The sequence below is a fragment of the Tupaia chinensis genome, unplaced genomic scaffold (genome assembly GCF_000334495.1).
Source record: "Tupaia chinensis unplaced genomic scaffold, TupChi_1.0 Scaffold000429_1, whole genome shotgun sequence".
Taxonomy (NCBI): domain Eukaryota; kingdom Metazoa; phylum Chordata; class Mammalia; order Scandentia; family Tupaiidae; genus Tupaia; species Tupaia belangeri.
The window spans coordinates 6,459,018-6,475,094 of NW_006159934.1; the positions used below are offsets into that span (position 1 = coordinate 6,459,018).

Genomic DNA, 16,077 nt, shown 5'->3' on the forward strand with positions numbered 1-16,077 from the left:
AGAGAAAAAACTACCACATAGGGTTCTGTACTCTACAAACCCAGATTTTTCTCAGGCAAGAAGAAATTAAGAAAATATGGTGCAAGTAGGCTAGCCATGAAGGAAAAATTAAAAGAAGTTCTTCAGAGAGAAGGAAATGATAAAGGTCAGAAATTCAGACCTACATAGAGAAAAGAAAAACATCAGAAAATAAGTAAGTCAAAGTAAAACAAAACCTTATATTTTTCTTATTCTTCATTGATCTAGATGACAATTTGTTCAAACAATAATAGTAACACTGTATTTAATTGTGTATACTTAGGTATAAGTGAAATGAACAGCAGCAGTGATATAAGGAATGGGAGGAAAGAATTGCGATTACTTTGGAAGGAATAATTAGGATTACTTTGATAAAATACTTGTACTCTTCATGAAGTGGTACAGTGGTATTTGAAAACAGACTTGGATTCATTGTAAATATATATTGAAAACTCCAGAGAAACCACTAAAAAAGGTAGCAACAAAGTATAACGGATATGTTAATAAGTGGAGAAAATTAACTCCCATATTAAATGCTGAATTAAAATCACAAAAGACAAAAAAGTTGGGAAAAAATATGAAAAAGAACAAAGGTAACAAATAGATAAACAACAACAAATATGGAAGATATTAATCCAACCATATTAAAAATCACCCTAAATGTGTGTGGTTTTATTGAATCATGAGAAAAGACCAATGGGACAGAACAGAGAGCCCAGAAATAGACCTACATAAATACCGTCAACTGATCTTTAACAAAAAAGCAAAAGCAATAGAGAAAAGACAGTCTTTTTAACAGATGCTGTTGGAACAACTGGAAATCTATCCCATGTGAAAAATGAATCTAGACACAGACCTTACACCCTTCACAAAAATTAACTCTAAATGGATCACAGACCTGAATGAAAAGGCAAAACTATAAGAGTTTTATATTACAATGTAGGAGATGGTCTAAATGACCTTGGATTCTGTGAGAACTTTTTAGATACCATACAAAAGACATGATTTATGAAAGAAAAAACTGGTAAGCTGGACTTCATTCATATTAAATCTTTTTGCTTTATAAAAGATACTCTCAAGAGATGAAAACACAAGTCACAGGGCTGGCCTGAGCAGCCATTCATTCATTCGTATGTCTTATTTACTCTCTCTACTTATACCCTTCCAATTCATCCCACTACACAATGGCTTCCAAAAAAACCACTGCAGCTAGCAGTTAAAGTTCAACTGGACAATCAAGTTTCTTTGTTGTTTTATCTTGACCCTTACTTTGTTATCTTTCTGGAAACTCACTGTTTGCTTGAATTGTATGCACTCTACCACACTTGCATGCAACTGGATTAACATCTATATCAGACTCACTGTCTACATGCTCTTCACCTTAAAAGCATCAACATTTTTGTTCCCTAAGCCTCCATCGGCCCTCTCAAGCACATCTTGGATATTCCATTCACTTCTTTACCTATAACTACAATTTATTATTACAGAGATGATTTTCTAATCTACATGTTCATATTCCAACCTTCCTCTGAGTCTCCAACCCATATAAGCCTTTATCTATAGACATATGCCTCAACATAAACCTAAGATGCAATTATGTTCATATTTCCCTCACAAAAGCATGAGTATAAGTCAGGTCTGGAGGAAACTTACTTATCAGGGAATTTCCTGAGTCTGGGCGAGAATAACCAGCATACATATGATGATCAAGCACACAAGTCCTGGTCTAATTCCAAAGTGGCTAATCAGAATATCATTTTAGCTAAGCAAAGCAGGGTAAAACAGCAGTAAATCTATGCTGCATAGAATCAACATCCTGGGGAACCCATGCCTACAGAAAGGACTCCCACTGCCTACATAAAGGTTAAAAAGACAAGAAAAACCCTTTAAAAAGATAACAAGGAGCAGATTCAGACCAGTCAGATAAGCTAAGGCTCAGGAATAGCCTTTGGCATCGACAATGGAGGGTAAAATAACAAAACAGGTCAATAAGCAAGGGAACTAATCAGAACCACAGAAAAAAGACTAGCTCATCCATAAAGGTAATATTACATTGATATTTCCTTTGACTCCACAATATTTCATTGACTCCACAATATGCTGGATTATACGACACATCATTATTTTATGTACTATTATTTTGTCTCTCCTTTATGAAGACAACAATGGTACCATTAAATATGGCATGCTATCTCAGGCTACATCCCATTTTAGAAATGTTAAAAAGTGGCAAAAATATTCATGTTATAACTTGGGAGCAACAGAGGTGCTCAGTCTCCCTCTCCAGTGTGCAAAAGAATAGCAAACCTAACTTACTGTCAGGCTCCCAGAATGGGAAGATGCATACAGGAATACCATACACTCTGGCGACTCCCTGCTACTGGCCAACAAGCAAAAAATTGACCAAGATGAAAGCTTAAGCTGTCTTTGAAAGGAAGGTCATAGTGCCCAACTAAGCTCAGTTGGTATTAATAGAATATGAACTCTTTTTTTTTCCAGAGAGAGAGATTTTTGCTATAGGGCGCTGCACTCATTGGAGAGACACAGAGACAGAAAGCGAGAAATCATACCCCAGGGTGGATGGCCACACACCCCAGAGGAGATAGCCATGCCACAATTCTTTCTCCTCCATTCTCCTCTCTGAATTTTGGGCAAACATGCCCGGCATGAGTTTTAAGCCTCTGAGTCCAGGCCTCAAATCGCGGTCAACTACGTGGGACTCCAGAGACATAACCATTACACTATCTGCCAGTCCAAAATGTGGATTCTTAAAATGAAGGTCATAGAGAAATTTAATGGCATAGGAAAATGTGTATGACACAATGTTAAACAACAAAAACGTAAAATTGAATTATATGGTATATGCAAAAAAAAAGCATTTTTCTCAAAAAAAAAATTCAAATGTTAATCTCCATAATCAACACAGTATTTTTATAAACAGAGAAAAGATTAAATATCAAATGTCTGCTTTTTTTTTTGCCCTTTTTTTGGGAGGTTTTTGCCACAAGGTGTGTGCGATCATTAGAGACAGAGGGAGAGAGAGACAGAGACAGTGGGAGGGAAAGTGAGAAATCACAACCCCCTGCCCCCCGCAGGGAAGAAGGCCATGTGGCAATCCCTTAGCTGGTCTGAGATCTTGAGCACACATACATGCCCAGTGTGATTTTCAAGGCACCGGGTCCGGGACTCAAACTGCAATCGGCCACGTTGGAGCCCAGCAACATACCACTATGCCATCTGCTGGCCCCCAAATTCCTGCTTTTTAATTTGCAAATTGTCGGTCACATGCTCACATTGATTTATTTAAATATTAGATACAGAGCTATAACATCAATGTACAATAAACCTTCCTTAACAATAGAACAATATTCCTCAAATAATAATGTCAGGTCAGAACATCCTAACATTTATAGAAAGAGGGCTGATGTTCACTTTTGATATCCAAGAATGTCTAATGCAGGAAATTACTTTTGTCTTTTTCTTTTTAAATATGAGGTTTCAAGAATGTCAGTGTTACTGCTTTAACATGGAATGGGATTAAATACTTCAATTTCCTACTGCATCTTGACCTTGGCATAATAATGCACCAGCAGAAACTCATCTGGTCACACTGCTGTTAAAAATCTACTGCTAAAGGTAGGCTGTGTTTGTTGTCTTGTACAAAATGAATTTCTTTTTTAAAATAAAGACCATTTGATATGTAGCTGTCACAGACGGAAATTGAAGCTAACACATTTTTGTTGTTATCTTGACAGAATTGTTTTTCAGCCCCACATACTCAAGTTCCAATATATTTCTCTCCTCTCTTCGTATTGACAAGGAACATTTTAACAAAGGATAAAGATCTATAAATGTAAACATTATACTTGCCAAGAATAAAAAAACAAATATTCTACCTTCTAATTTGGGTAGCATTAGCTTATAAATAAATAGACTGAAAATCTTAGGACAAATCAAATTTGTTTGTAAAGTTCAAGAAACGCTCTGTCATCAAATACCTTTCCTTGCTCAGGTATACTAAAAATCTAAACAAGTAATAGGAGTAACAGGGTAGATGTTCTAAATAAAATATCTGAAATAGCACTTTTATCTGAAAACTCAAAACAATATTGTAGTATGTTAGTAATACGTTTGACCCTAGCTGATAAACACAGTTATAACATCCATGTTTTAGTTTTGAATCTTAAATAGCAGTAAAACAAACCTTTCTTGATAGTATCTATTATACTTTATAATATCTGATATTCAGAAGGAAATAACAGTTTAAGTTCATTTAAAGAAGACTTTTTTATTCCAGAGCAGCTTCCTGCCACAGATCTTTCTTAAATGGCAACATAAACAATACAAAAATGAGAAACATAAACCTATTGCTACAAAAAGCTTAAAAAGCAAATGCCCCTATTCGTGTTCAAATAGTTAAATTGCCCGAGAAAACACTTCCAACTAGAATAACAAGGAAATATTGAGGTAGAGGCTATTCGGGCTGGGTAGTTAGGGAAAACAGGGAGTCAAGTGGAATACTGTCCCCGATTCAGGGAGACCCCAAAACCAGGCAGTCTACCCAAAACCAGTCAGCCCACTATAACAGAACTAGAAAAGTAACTTTCCTTCCTGTTCTCTCTCCCTCTGGTCCATACCTATACTATACATAGAAACATACAAACAAAATAATTAGAGACAAGGACGCAAGACAGAACAACTTCCAAGTCTAGAATTTTAAGCACTCGGACCCAATAAAAATTCTAGATCAATGAGCTTAATGCATGGTAAAATTACAGCCTCTCCCCAGATGGTCTACGCTAAGAAGACCAGGTGTGGAGCCAAAGGACAATCTTAACCACTTACCTAAAAATTCCAAGACTAGCCAGTATGGACTACAATTAAGAACAAAGGGCACCTATACCATGAGCCTGAATGATACAAGAATTCTTATGACCATTAACCATTTCTTCTTTGTAAAAGCCTTACTTTTAAAAATCCATGTGAGGTAGAAGACAGGAACTCTAAGAATACAGTTAGGGTATAGGTACAAAATAAGACCACAAAATGACTGAGTTTTGAGATGGAGACAGCTATAGCTTAACCGCTTGCTCAGAGAGACAACTTCCTGCCGTGAGTTACCAATTAATCTAAAAACAAAGTTTTTTTTTTCCTGGTCCCATCACATTCTAGGTAGAAGGTAACAGTCTTTAGTAGCTCAAAGCTTTTAAGCAAAGAGAGTTTCCTGATTCTCATACTCACTCCAAAATTAGGAAGAGTAACCAGATCCATCCAGCATGTGACCCCCACCACCAAAAAAAAAAAAAAAAAAAAAAAATCAATACACCACTTAACAAGAACCACTATTGTTCTTGTTCTCTTCCCAGGGAGAAGTTAGGAGCTTCCTCCCCATTGCATTGCTAGGAGGATGGAATCTTGTACCACTTTTCTACTGGTGGGCTGTCCCCTTAGTGCAGTAGTTAAGTGACATTCAGAGAAAACTGAATCTCACAGATTGACCAAGGTTTCAGTTTCAGCTCCAGCAGCTTGTAAAACACTCCAGACATATGCATGCTGCCCAGTATCCAGACAGGTTGAAAAATCGGTTGAAAAAGGATTGTAGTATGACCAGGTCCCATTGAGGAAGGAGTGCTTTCTGTATCATTCATGCACCTTCTGAGTGTAACAAGAACCCCCCAGCATTTTACCCCCCCCACCAAAAAAAAAAAAAAAAAAAATATGCATGCACCACTTGAGAAGGAGCACAAACAGAGCTCCTCTGACCCATTAAACTCCCCTGCCTCAGTTCCTCTTCAGCAACCCGTTTGAGACCCACTCTCTGCTTGCGATCTCTACTCTTCCCTCCTTTCTTCGTGAGCTACAGACAAGAACCAGTGTCCCACTGGGAGTGCTAGACTTGATTACCCCTGCACTCTGGCATCCCCACATCAACATTAGTGATATTATATGTACACGCTCATGGGTTTGAGATTATTGTAGAACTCTAAGTTACTACATTACTAGTCATAAGTCAACCCGAGTAATAACAATTGAATTGGACATCTAAAAGCTAGTAACTTCAAGGTAAGAATTAAGGTTGTGGGAAATTTTGGCCAAAGAAATAAGCCATTAAGCTATTCATTCGATGCCTATTTATCATCTTCCACGCTCTTGAGTCAGAATACAGTTTAAACAACAATCTGAGATGAGTCTAGTATTTCCAACTCTTGCTGTTTATTGCCATGTAATTCCATTCTGAGTTTTATGTAATGTATCTCCTGTCCATGAAACAAGAGAAGGTGATAGAGCTGAAGGGGAAATCCAAAGTCAAAACTATTGTAGGAACGCAAGTAACACTCAGCCTGCGAGTTTTATAAATTACCCAAGACAGCTCAAAAACCAAGTGCCTTTCTGCATTTACTAATGTCAATGCTAATGACCAAAAAAGGGCATAATTTAATTTTCAAAAATAGTAAAAATAAGTAAGTAGAATTTTAAAAGATTTAATCAACTGAACAGGCAGGAAAATGCATGCAGTATACTACAAACCTTGGATGAGACTCCACATATTCATTCCTTTAAGAAACATTAAATACCATAAAATGTGCTGTGTATATGCCAAACATTGTGTGGGGTTCAGACACGAGTCAAGAATCTAGTTCAACAGAGAGGAAGGAGCAAGGATGAAACAGACCACAAAAGGTATTTTTATAAATATAAAACTTAAGAAGGAAAAAAAGGCAGCTCACTGCAACTGGAAAAGGCTTCCTACTATAGGGAAAAATGAAGTTGAGCCTAGGAGGGTAAGAAGAATTCATACAAGTCAAAGAATGGCAAGAAAGGACATTCTGAGATCTGAAGAGAGAAAAACCAAAGTCTCAGAAGAAAGGCCGGGCAGTGCAGAAACGGCCACGTCAGCAGAGAAGTGTGGCGCTCCTGGGAAATAGAGTGAACAAAGAGTCTGGAAATGTGAGCCAGAGCCAGACAGAGATGGACTGAGAATGTCAAAGCAAGTGCAAGGCCAAGGAGGGAAGGGCGGTGTTCTGAGACGTTGACTCCCATACATAGCCTGCACATCAGAAGTCCTTGCAGATGCCACCAGGATCACCAGGAACAGGAAACTGCAATTTTTTAAGTTTTGGTGGTGATCCTCATTATCAGTCAGATATGAGTAGCACAGAAAGAACTGCTCAGAAAAGTGACAGGAAATAAGATCAAGTGGAGGCTTTTCTGCAAGACATACAGGGCAGAGGCGAGGAGAATATAAAGGGGAAAGTGGCTACAAGAGGTATATAAAGGTAGAACTTACAGAAAGTACCGACTACTGGTATGTCAGATTGGGAAAGAAGAACCAGAATGACACTCTAGGTCAAAGAGTAGGCAGGTATGTCATAAGAGAGTACACACAAGGGTGAAATGTCTGCAGGAAGAAACATTAAATTCGGACATCATAAGGTTGAGTTGCTTTTGGGTTCCAGAAATTCAGGGAATTTAACTTCATCTTAAGTATACAACATCTGCTGGCACCTCTGTAAGATTTGCTACAGGCCAGTCAGTGGCATGGAGGTTAAAGTGGCTGGATCCCACATGGCCGACTGTGCAGTCTGAGTCCCAGACCATGTGACTTGAAAAACACACCAGGTGCATATGCATGTTTACAAAAATATCCAGAGGAGAATGGACTGCAGTGTGGCCATCTCCCCACAGGAGTGATTTCTCACCGCCACCACCCCCACCCTCCACTGTCTCCTTGGGGTGCACAGGCCCTATAGCATAAACTAAAAAGAAAAAAATTTGCTATGTACTGCTACCTATCTCTGTTTTATAAATTATCTTCGGGGGTATATGTTATCTTTCTCCTAAAATACACGAAGGACAAATGATATATATTGGCACTGTTCTACAATAAAGGAATTCAATAAATATTTATTAAATAGTAAATGTTCAATATTCCTCAAAGAAGAAGTCTTTAAAATGTTGACATTTTCATTTACTCTTTATTTTATAGAGCAAAACAATACCTCTGTTTCTTTTTCCTGCTCTTGTTTATTTATTTATTTATATTTATTTTTACGATGTCATACTTCTTACCTTTGCTGCCAAGGCTTTTAAACTGTCAAGGAACCTTTCCCAGAAATCCTTAAAGAGTGGACGGTCAATTTTCTTAAGGCTGTCTTTGGTGCTGGCATCCACACTGACATATAGTTGAGTAACTGGCTTCAGGTTTCTTGGTAATTAAAGAAAGAGAAAAGGAAAAAGAAAATGATGCTTATATCAGGCTTTCCATGATGTAAAGCTTCTGATCTGTACTAGATGTGGTGATTAAATTTTTCACTGGGTCTAGAAGCTTCTAACTCTCCCAGAAGCAATTTTAATAATGTGACAAAATGGGATGTCCTCTGGTTATTTTTTTAAATGACAGGACATCATCCCTAGTAAATTGAAAACATTCAATGACTTAAAATTGGTCCCTCTTCACAGACTAGGTTTTAATGGAAAATAAGCAAACGGAGATGTAACTTTAGGCCTGGCAGCAGCAGTCCAGCACGATGACGGGCTCTCAGACCTGGCTTGCCCACTGAATTCTGCCACTCAAGACTTACACAATGGAAACCTCACAATCCTGGGAGGTCTGTGCTGATGGGTCTCTTCCCATTATCAACTCACTAACGGAAGTCTTCAAAGGAACAAGAAACAACCCTGAAAGCTTAAGCCTTATTTAAAAGGTGCAAGGCCACACTGTGTCTCTGAAAGTAGGAGGGTTTAAAGTCAAACCTTGTGTAGGCGCAAGCAAGTGACAAGGTGGTGAAGGCGGCTTGATTCCCACATGGTCGAATGTGGTTCAAGTCCCAGACCCAGTGGTCTGAAACTTGTGCCAGGCACTCATGCGTGCGTGCCCAAAATCCTGAGAGGAGAATGGAGAAGAAGGGATTGCAATGTGACCATCTCCACCCCGAAGGGTGATTTCTCACTTTCCCTCTCTCTGTCTCTCTCTGCTTTAGTAAGCATATGCGCCCTGTGGCAAATACCTAAAATAAGTAAATAAATAAAAGTCAAACATTGACTGATTCAGGGAGATTGAAGCACTGCTGACCTAGAACACCCTCCCAGCACTTAAAGGACAACCAAGAAGAAAATGCCGTGCTGCAGAGTCTTCTTTTTCCTTGCTTCCTCAATCAGTTTCCATGAACACCACTCGTTCCCCACTTCTCTCAGATTCATTGACTCATTTCATCATTTCGTTCCCATCTACTAGATTTCTTGTAAATTATGCTTTAAACCTAGATTATACTTTTTCCAAAGCTCCTTTCCTTCTCCATTCAAAGAGTTCTCGTAATTCATTCGAGTAAATTTGGAATTAATTCGAAAAAAGAAATTACCCCCCCCTTAGTAATCCTCTGACCAAATTCTCCCATTATTAACCATTCAGGTTATTCCACATTTACCCTAGGATGATATCGATGCAATTTTTTTTCTTTCCAAGTCCATGTATTTTTAAAAATTGAAATATAATTCGCATGCCATAAAATTCAGCATTTTAAAGTGGCTTATGTGCTTTTTCTATCAGTATCAGCCTTATCAACCTTTGAGTATAAGACCTTAAAGGGCAGGAATCCTATCTTTCTTTTTCTCCAGTCACACAAGCAATAACTTAAAGCTATTTTTTAGTAGCTATCATTGACTTCAGTGGACAGGACTTTCATGGGAATGCAGTCTAAACAAACGACTTGCAATGACCTCCCTTAGTGGCATATAGAAAATCAGAAATGTCTAGACCCACATTAATAAAATGGAGAAGCTCTTACCAAAGACAAGGAAGAGGTAATTAAATACTGCCAGATTCTCATCGCTTTAGCCTCTCTACAGTACTGACACACAAAGGGAATCATTAAAGTTCAGTATCTACCAAAGCACATTACTTCCTGAAAATGTAAAATAACAGCATCTGTAATAGCAGCATGCTCTCATCACTCCTTTGTGCTTAGTCTCTTCAATAACAAACATGCCATGCTACCACCTTAACTGTTTCTTAAACTAAAAAAAAAAATAAATAAGGCTTCATGTTTACTGCTGGCTATCATCACCTGATACTTACAAGACTTTGCCATAAAGCTTCCTGATGCAAAATGGGAACTGGCCTGACCTTTTCACTATGCCTCTGCAACTTCTTAAGATTATGAACAGTAAATTCCAAAGGCCACACTTATTTCACAAAGCTCTATCGTTTACAAAAAAAGGAAGCCCTGACAGTCCCAATAAGGAATTCTAGTCAATACTGCACTGAATGTCTGAGATGTTACAATCAAGGTCATTTATAGTTCCTTGCCAGGGAGCAATGAAAGAACAGAGAAGAGGAAAAGTCCCTAGAAATTATACAGTTCATTTCTAAGGGGCTCAGAAACAGCAAAGGAACCTGAAGTGTTCTGAGCCTTGGGGATCTATTAATAATTTCTGTCTGGTTCTGGCTTCTGTTCGCCCAGGACTCAATGACTCTAAGCTTACCCATGTGGTTCGATTTGGCAATGGGCAGTGAGCAAATGTGACACAAGCAGAGGACGGAAAAGCCTCTTGTACTCTACGGTCTGCCCCCTTGCTGCTCTCTGTAACTGCCACCATACGATGAAGTCCAGAGCAGCCTGCTGGAGGCAAAGAGGTCATATAACCAGAGGTCCCAGGTATCCCAGCCAAGGCCATCATACACCAACCAGCCCCAGAGAATCCACCAATGAACTAGACACCTGAGCAACCCTGGGATGAACCAAGCTGGCCAAGACCGAAAGACTTCCCAGCCGCTATGCAGAATTAGGAGCTAAATAAACAGTTGTTAGGTTGAGCCACGCGGTTTGGGGTTAAAGCAAAGACAGCCAATACATGCTAACATACATTGGTCATACACCTATCAAAAATACAATAAAACCACATGTTTTGGTGGGTCTAAAAGGGCTTTTCCTCAGGAGAAATGGCTTTTTTACTATAAGCCTTATTAACAGTGTCTGGCATATTCCTGTCACTTTTATTAACCTTTGTTTTGACAAACAAAAGCATAAAGCTGTTCAAACAGAGTGTAACAAGCATTCTCATTTGCCTAGGTTATTTGTCCCAGCCAGCAGGGACCTGCACGATGCTGGCTACACTCATATATGATGCAGAGTCACATACCTCCAACTGACTTTGTGTGTGTTTGCGTGTGTGTGTGTGTGTGTGTGTGTGTGTGTGTGTGTGTGTGTGTGTGTGTGTGTGTGTGTGTGTGTGTGTGTGTGTGTGTGGCTATTATTTCTAGAAATACATTTTTTTGCTTTTATAATTATTTTCTCCTTTTTACCTGTCATACCTTTCTGGCTAGTCTTTAGAAAACAAATTTGAATTCAAAAAGACCATTGTTTTATATTCCTATGAGAATTTCCCCAATATTTCACCACCCATTTATTGAACACCTGTATTATGCCAGTTAGTGTATTAAACTAGTGGCACAAAGATAAATAAACAGGGGTCTTTGACCTCAAGGAACTTACAGTCTAACGGTAAATGCATAGGTAAGTAAAAATCAGGCAAAGTAGAATGTAATATTTTTGATGCTAGACCATGTACATAGCCTAAGTATAATACAAAATAGGTCATTTCCAGGCTGTGGGGGATGCCTCTGGTCATCTCTAGCTGGAGAGCCTGTCCCCTAAGTCACCCAAACCAACTTCATCATCTTTTCTTTTTTTTTAATGATCTTATTTAACTTTATTTATTTGTTTATTTATTTTAATGTGGCCAGAGGGGGACAGAGAAAGAGAGTGAGAAAGCAAGCCTCCAGGTCCAGGACTTGAAACGTGATCGGCCATGTGAAAGTCTAATGCCCTTCACCACCCCACCTGCCAGCCTCAACCTCGTCATCTTAACACCGCAACCTGGACCTTCTTTACCATGATCCCTCTACTGTTGTAGGACCCCATAATCCTACCAAGGAACATGACTGGAACCCTCAACATAATTATTTAGACTTCCTCTATCCTGGCCTCTCAGAGCCATCCAGTTTGCCAATCTTTTCTATTATGCCTCACAAATATCTGTTTTAAGAGTCCTTGTTCTCACTGTCCTTCTTCCATCCTCCTAACTCTAATGTAAACAAAACATCATAATCTCCTATTCAGGTTCCTGCTTCTTGTCTCTTCCATTTCATACCGTGCTAGCAGATTACTCTGCAGGAAGCAAGATCTTTCTAAAGAACAGCATTTGAAATCCCCTACACTCTATTGCCAACCTTTCCAACCTCATTTCCAACTGCTGCTCTTTTTCTGTAAGTACAGATGAAGGATATTTACATAATGGTTGTCATAAATACCCTAACTCCAAATCTTAGGAGGTTCTTTATTTAAAAATATATATCATTTCCTTCCTCCCCAAGTACCAATCCCAGGCATATTTTAAGATCCAAATTAAAGGTTGGCTTCTTTAAAAAGTTTAACCTTGCTTCTGCCATTTGGGGAAAAAAAAAAATACATTCTCTTTTGAGTTCTCCTACTAATTTATTTGTGCCTCTATTCTTTTAACTAATGCCTTTGCTAATAAAACCGATTTTGAAGAGCAATCTCTGCCTCCCAAAGTCCAGCATTCATATGTAGTAATTAATGAATAAGTCCATTTGGGCTATACTCATGCTTGTTAGTTTTACTTTGCAGTCAAACACAGATTCTATCACTATATCTCAACAGACTGAACCACTCACCTGATTTCCACCGGGAATTGTGCATTTGTGACCAGGAAACTGGAGATTTTACACTGGTGGAGTAGCTTCAAAAACTTGTTGATCTCTGGGTACATTATTGGTTCTCCCACAAGCGATAACGCACAATGCTTTACTTTCATTCCTTCTTCAAATCGCTCTGCTTTAACACCTGGCACTCCTGGAGAAGGCAGGGAAAGGAACAAGCTAACTAAGGCACACACAGAGGATATCACTTACATTTTTCTTAACGATTTATTGATTATAGAGGAAGAATTCATTCTTGATACCAACTGGAAAATACAAGTAAGGGCAATGTGGATAGGGAGGTATAGAATTCTTAAATCAGAACAATCAGTCAGCAATCTCATCCTTAGTTTTAGTACCAATCAAACTACATCAAGATAAACAGGCAAAACTATTACTAACTTTGTTAGTTAAGTATTCAGGCAGTAGAAAACATCACTTTCCATAATTTGCTTAGCTCTCTCTCCTTTCATGTTGGTCTAAGAAAATAAACTCAGCATATCTACATAAATATAATCCTCTTCTATATTAAGTATCCTGAATTGGGAAATTAAATGTAGTTAGATCAAATGCGTAGAGGAGAGGAAAAAAGAGACTGGGGAGCTTCCAAAAATACTGGCGCCAGCGTCAGCTTCTAAAGATTCTGTTTCATTAGTGTGGGGCAAGCCGGGTCAATGAGAGGTATTTTTGTTTGTTTGTTTGTTTGTTCTTTTTATTTATTTTTTTCCCATGAGAGAAAGTGAAACAAAGAAACAACCCCAACAAGCGCTTTCAGTGCCTTGATCCACCCCAACTCTCAGCCAGCTTAGATAACAACAGCACATCCATGCTCACATCCAGTATGCTCAGGGAGACCCCAGGAATTGAATCCAGGACCTCGTGTGGGTCCAACTATATTACCTCTGCATTACGGCATGGCCCCTGGGGAAACAAGAATTTGAAAAGTTCTTCAGATGATTCTAATGTACAGCCAACGTTAAAAATCACAGCATAGGTCAGAGGACTCCAGAACTCTTCCCACATTCAATATCACCTAGGGGCTGGCCCATGGCATAGTGGTTAAAGTGGCTGAATCCCACATGGCCAACTGTGAGATTTGATAAATGCACTAGGTGTATGTGCATGTGTGCCCAAAATCTCAAAAGGAGGGATAAAGGGAAGAAATAGAATTGTGGCATGACCATACTTGTGTGTGTGTGTGTGTGTGTGTGTGTGTGTGTGTGTGTGTCTCCAGCAAGCACACACCCCCTGTAGCAAAAATTTAAAAAAAAAATTTTTTTAAAAACCACCTAGAATTCTTAACTTCCAAAATCAAGCAACAGCTCAGACCAACTAAATCACAATCTCTGGGGCAGGAAGACACAGGCATTAGCAGTGTTTGAAGTTCTTCCGGTGATGCCAATATGAAGACAAGTTTGGGAACCACTAATACATTCCACCAGTTCTCAAGCCCAGTTAGCCACTGAAATTTACATAAACAACTTTAAAAACTCCTAATGTCCAGGCAGTATGCCCCCCATTTGCATCACAATCTCTAGGGACAAAACTCATCAGTATTTAAGTGTCCTCCATGCGATTCCTGTGTGCAACAATGGCTTGACAAGGATTGCTCTCAGCTTGAATGTAGAAGGCATTCCAAGACAGGCTATGCTAAAAGCTCTCATCTCTAATACAGAATGTGAAAGATCCGGAAATAATATAAACAGATAAATATAAGAGTTATCTCCTTTGGTCCAGCCACAGTGGCACAGGTCATAGGACACTGCTGAGGGACACTGGAGTCACATGAGAGGCCCAGGTTCGAATCCTAGGCCAACCCAAAACGTAGGCCTGTGATCCTGGCTGATTGGCTTGTGTGTGACAAGATCCTGTCAATAATACCACTCTCTCTCTCTCTCTCTCTCTCTCAATCAAACAAAAAAGAAAATAAACTTTAAATACCACCTTTATCCCTTATTAAAATGATTAAGTATCAGTCACTATCATCTTAACAATAACATGGGCTAACATGGCACAGCAGTAGTGTACTGCTGAAGAGGAGTCAGATCCCACATGGTGACTGGTTTAAGCATAATACCACTCTCTCTCTCTCTCTCTCTCTCTCTCTCAAACAAAAAAGAAAATAAACTTTAAATACCACCTTTATCCCTTATTAAAATGATTAAGTATCAGTCACTATCATCTTAACAATAACATGGGCTAACATGGCACAGCAGTAGTGTACTGCTGAAGAGGAGTCAGATCCCACATGGTGACTGGTTTAAGCTGACAGCCCGGTTAGCCTGACACACACAGGGCATGCACGTGAGTGTCCAAAACCCAATGGGCTGCCGAGCTGGAGGAAGGGGACTGTGGCATAACCAGACCCTATGGAGTGTGCTCCTCTCTCTTTCTCTTACCTTATGTGTTCATGCACTTGCTCCATCATCGATAAAGAAAAAAAAAAATAACAAAGAACCTAGGAAAAATAAAGTTCACTTGCATTGTTCATTTATGCCTTAGTTTACAGGAATTAAATTTATTTACACATGCCCCAGCACACAAAATCTACTTGGAAATAAGCAAGCAAAGTAAATACCCAACAAGAGCCCAAACCAACATAATACAGGCGAAAATACAACAACCTGAGAGTGACAGATGTTATCTTCTTTTATGACTACCTAACTTCAATTCTAAAGATGTATTTTACGTCAGTATTTTTGGATGAATAATTTTTTAGGTTATTGAAATCTAAGATCTTAACTCAAGTGAATCAAGGTTTTAAATAAAACTTGATCCTTAAACTCACTGTGTTGCCAAGACAACTCAGCATTAAGCATAACATTTCCTCTTTATGAAAAGTGTCATTAACTTTAATTCCCTCATGAACAGTTAAGTAGAAGGGTATATTTAATCTGAACTCCAAAACTAACCTAAAAGTCCAAAGCAAAATGAGTAAGGATTGGTTAAGCTCTGTCTACTGGCAATCAGATGCATTGATTCAAATTCTGGCTTCACCCCTAAACTAGTTTTGTGTCCTGGGTGAAGCCTCTTCCCCTCTACACACACAAAAAACAAACAAACAAAAAAATGTTAGCTTCTAGGGCCAGCAGGTAGCATAGCAGTAAGGCGCTGGACTCCCACATGGCTGACTATGGTTCGAGTTCCGAACCTGGTGACTTGCTTTCTCATTTTCTCTCTCTCTCTCTCTCTCTCTCTCTCTCTCTCTCTCTCTCTCTCTCTCTCTCTCTCTCTCTCTCTCTCTCTCTCTCTCTCTCTCACTGGTGAGCACATATACCCTATAGCAAACTGAAAAATGATAATAATAATGAATATATCTTTTTTAAAAAAATTATTGGTTA

At 38.9% G+C, this 16,077-nt stretch overlaps 1 protein-coding gene across 1 annotated transcript in view; it reads right to left on the reverse strand.

The window, feature by feature from the left end:
• The window catches only part of LOC102485198 (S-adenosyl-L-methionine-dependent tRNA 4-demethylwyosine synthase), a 169,297-nt gene that overhangs the window by 74,303 nt on the left and 78,917 nt on the right, over nucleotides 1-16,077 (reverse strand). The window contains exons 12-13 of the mRNA XM_006155033.3: nucleotides 12,713-12,890; nucleotides 8,089-8,224 (exon numbers count right to left, since the gene is read on the reverse strand). Coding sequence (XP_006155095.2) covers nucleotides 8,089-8,224; nucleotides 12,713-12,890 — 314 coding nt within the window. The remainder of the gene's footprint in view (nucleotides 1-8,088; nucleotides 8,225-12,712; nucleotides 12,891-16,077) is intronic.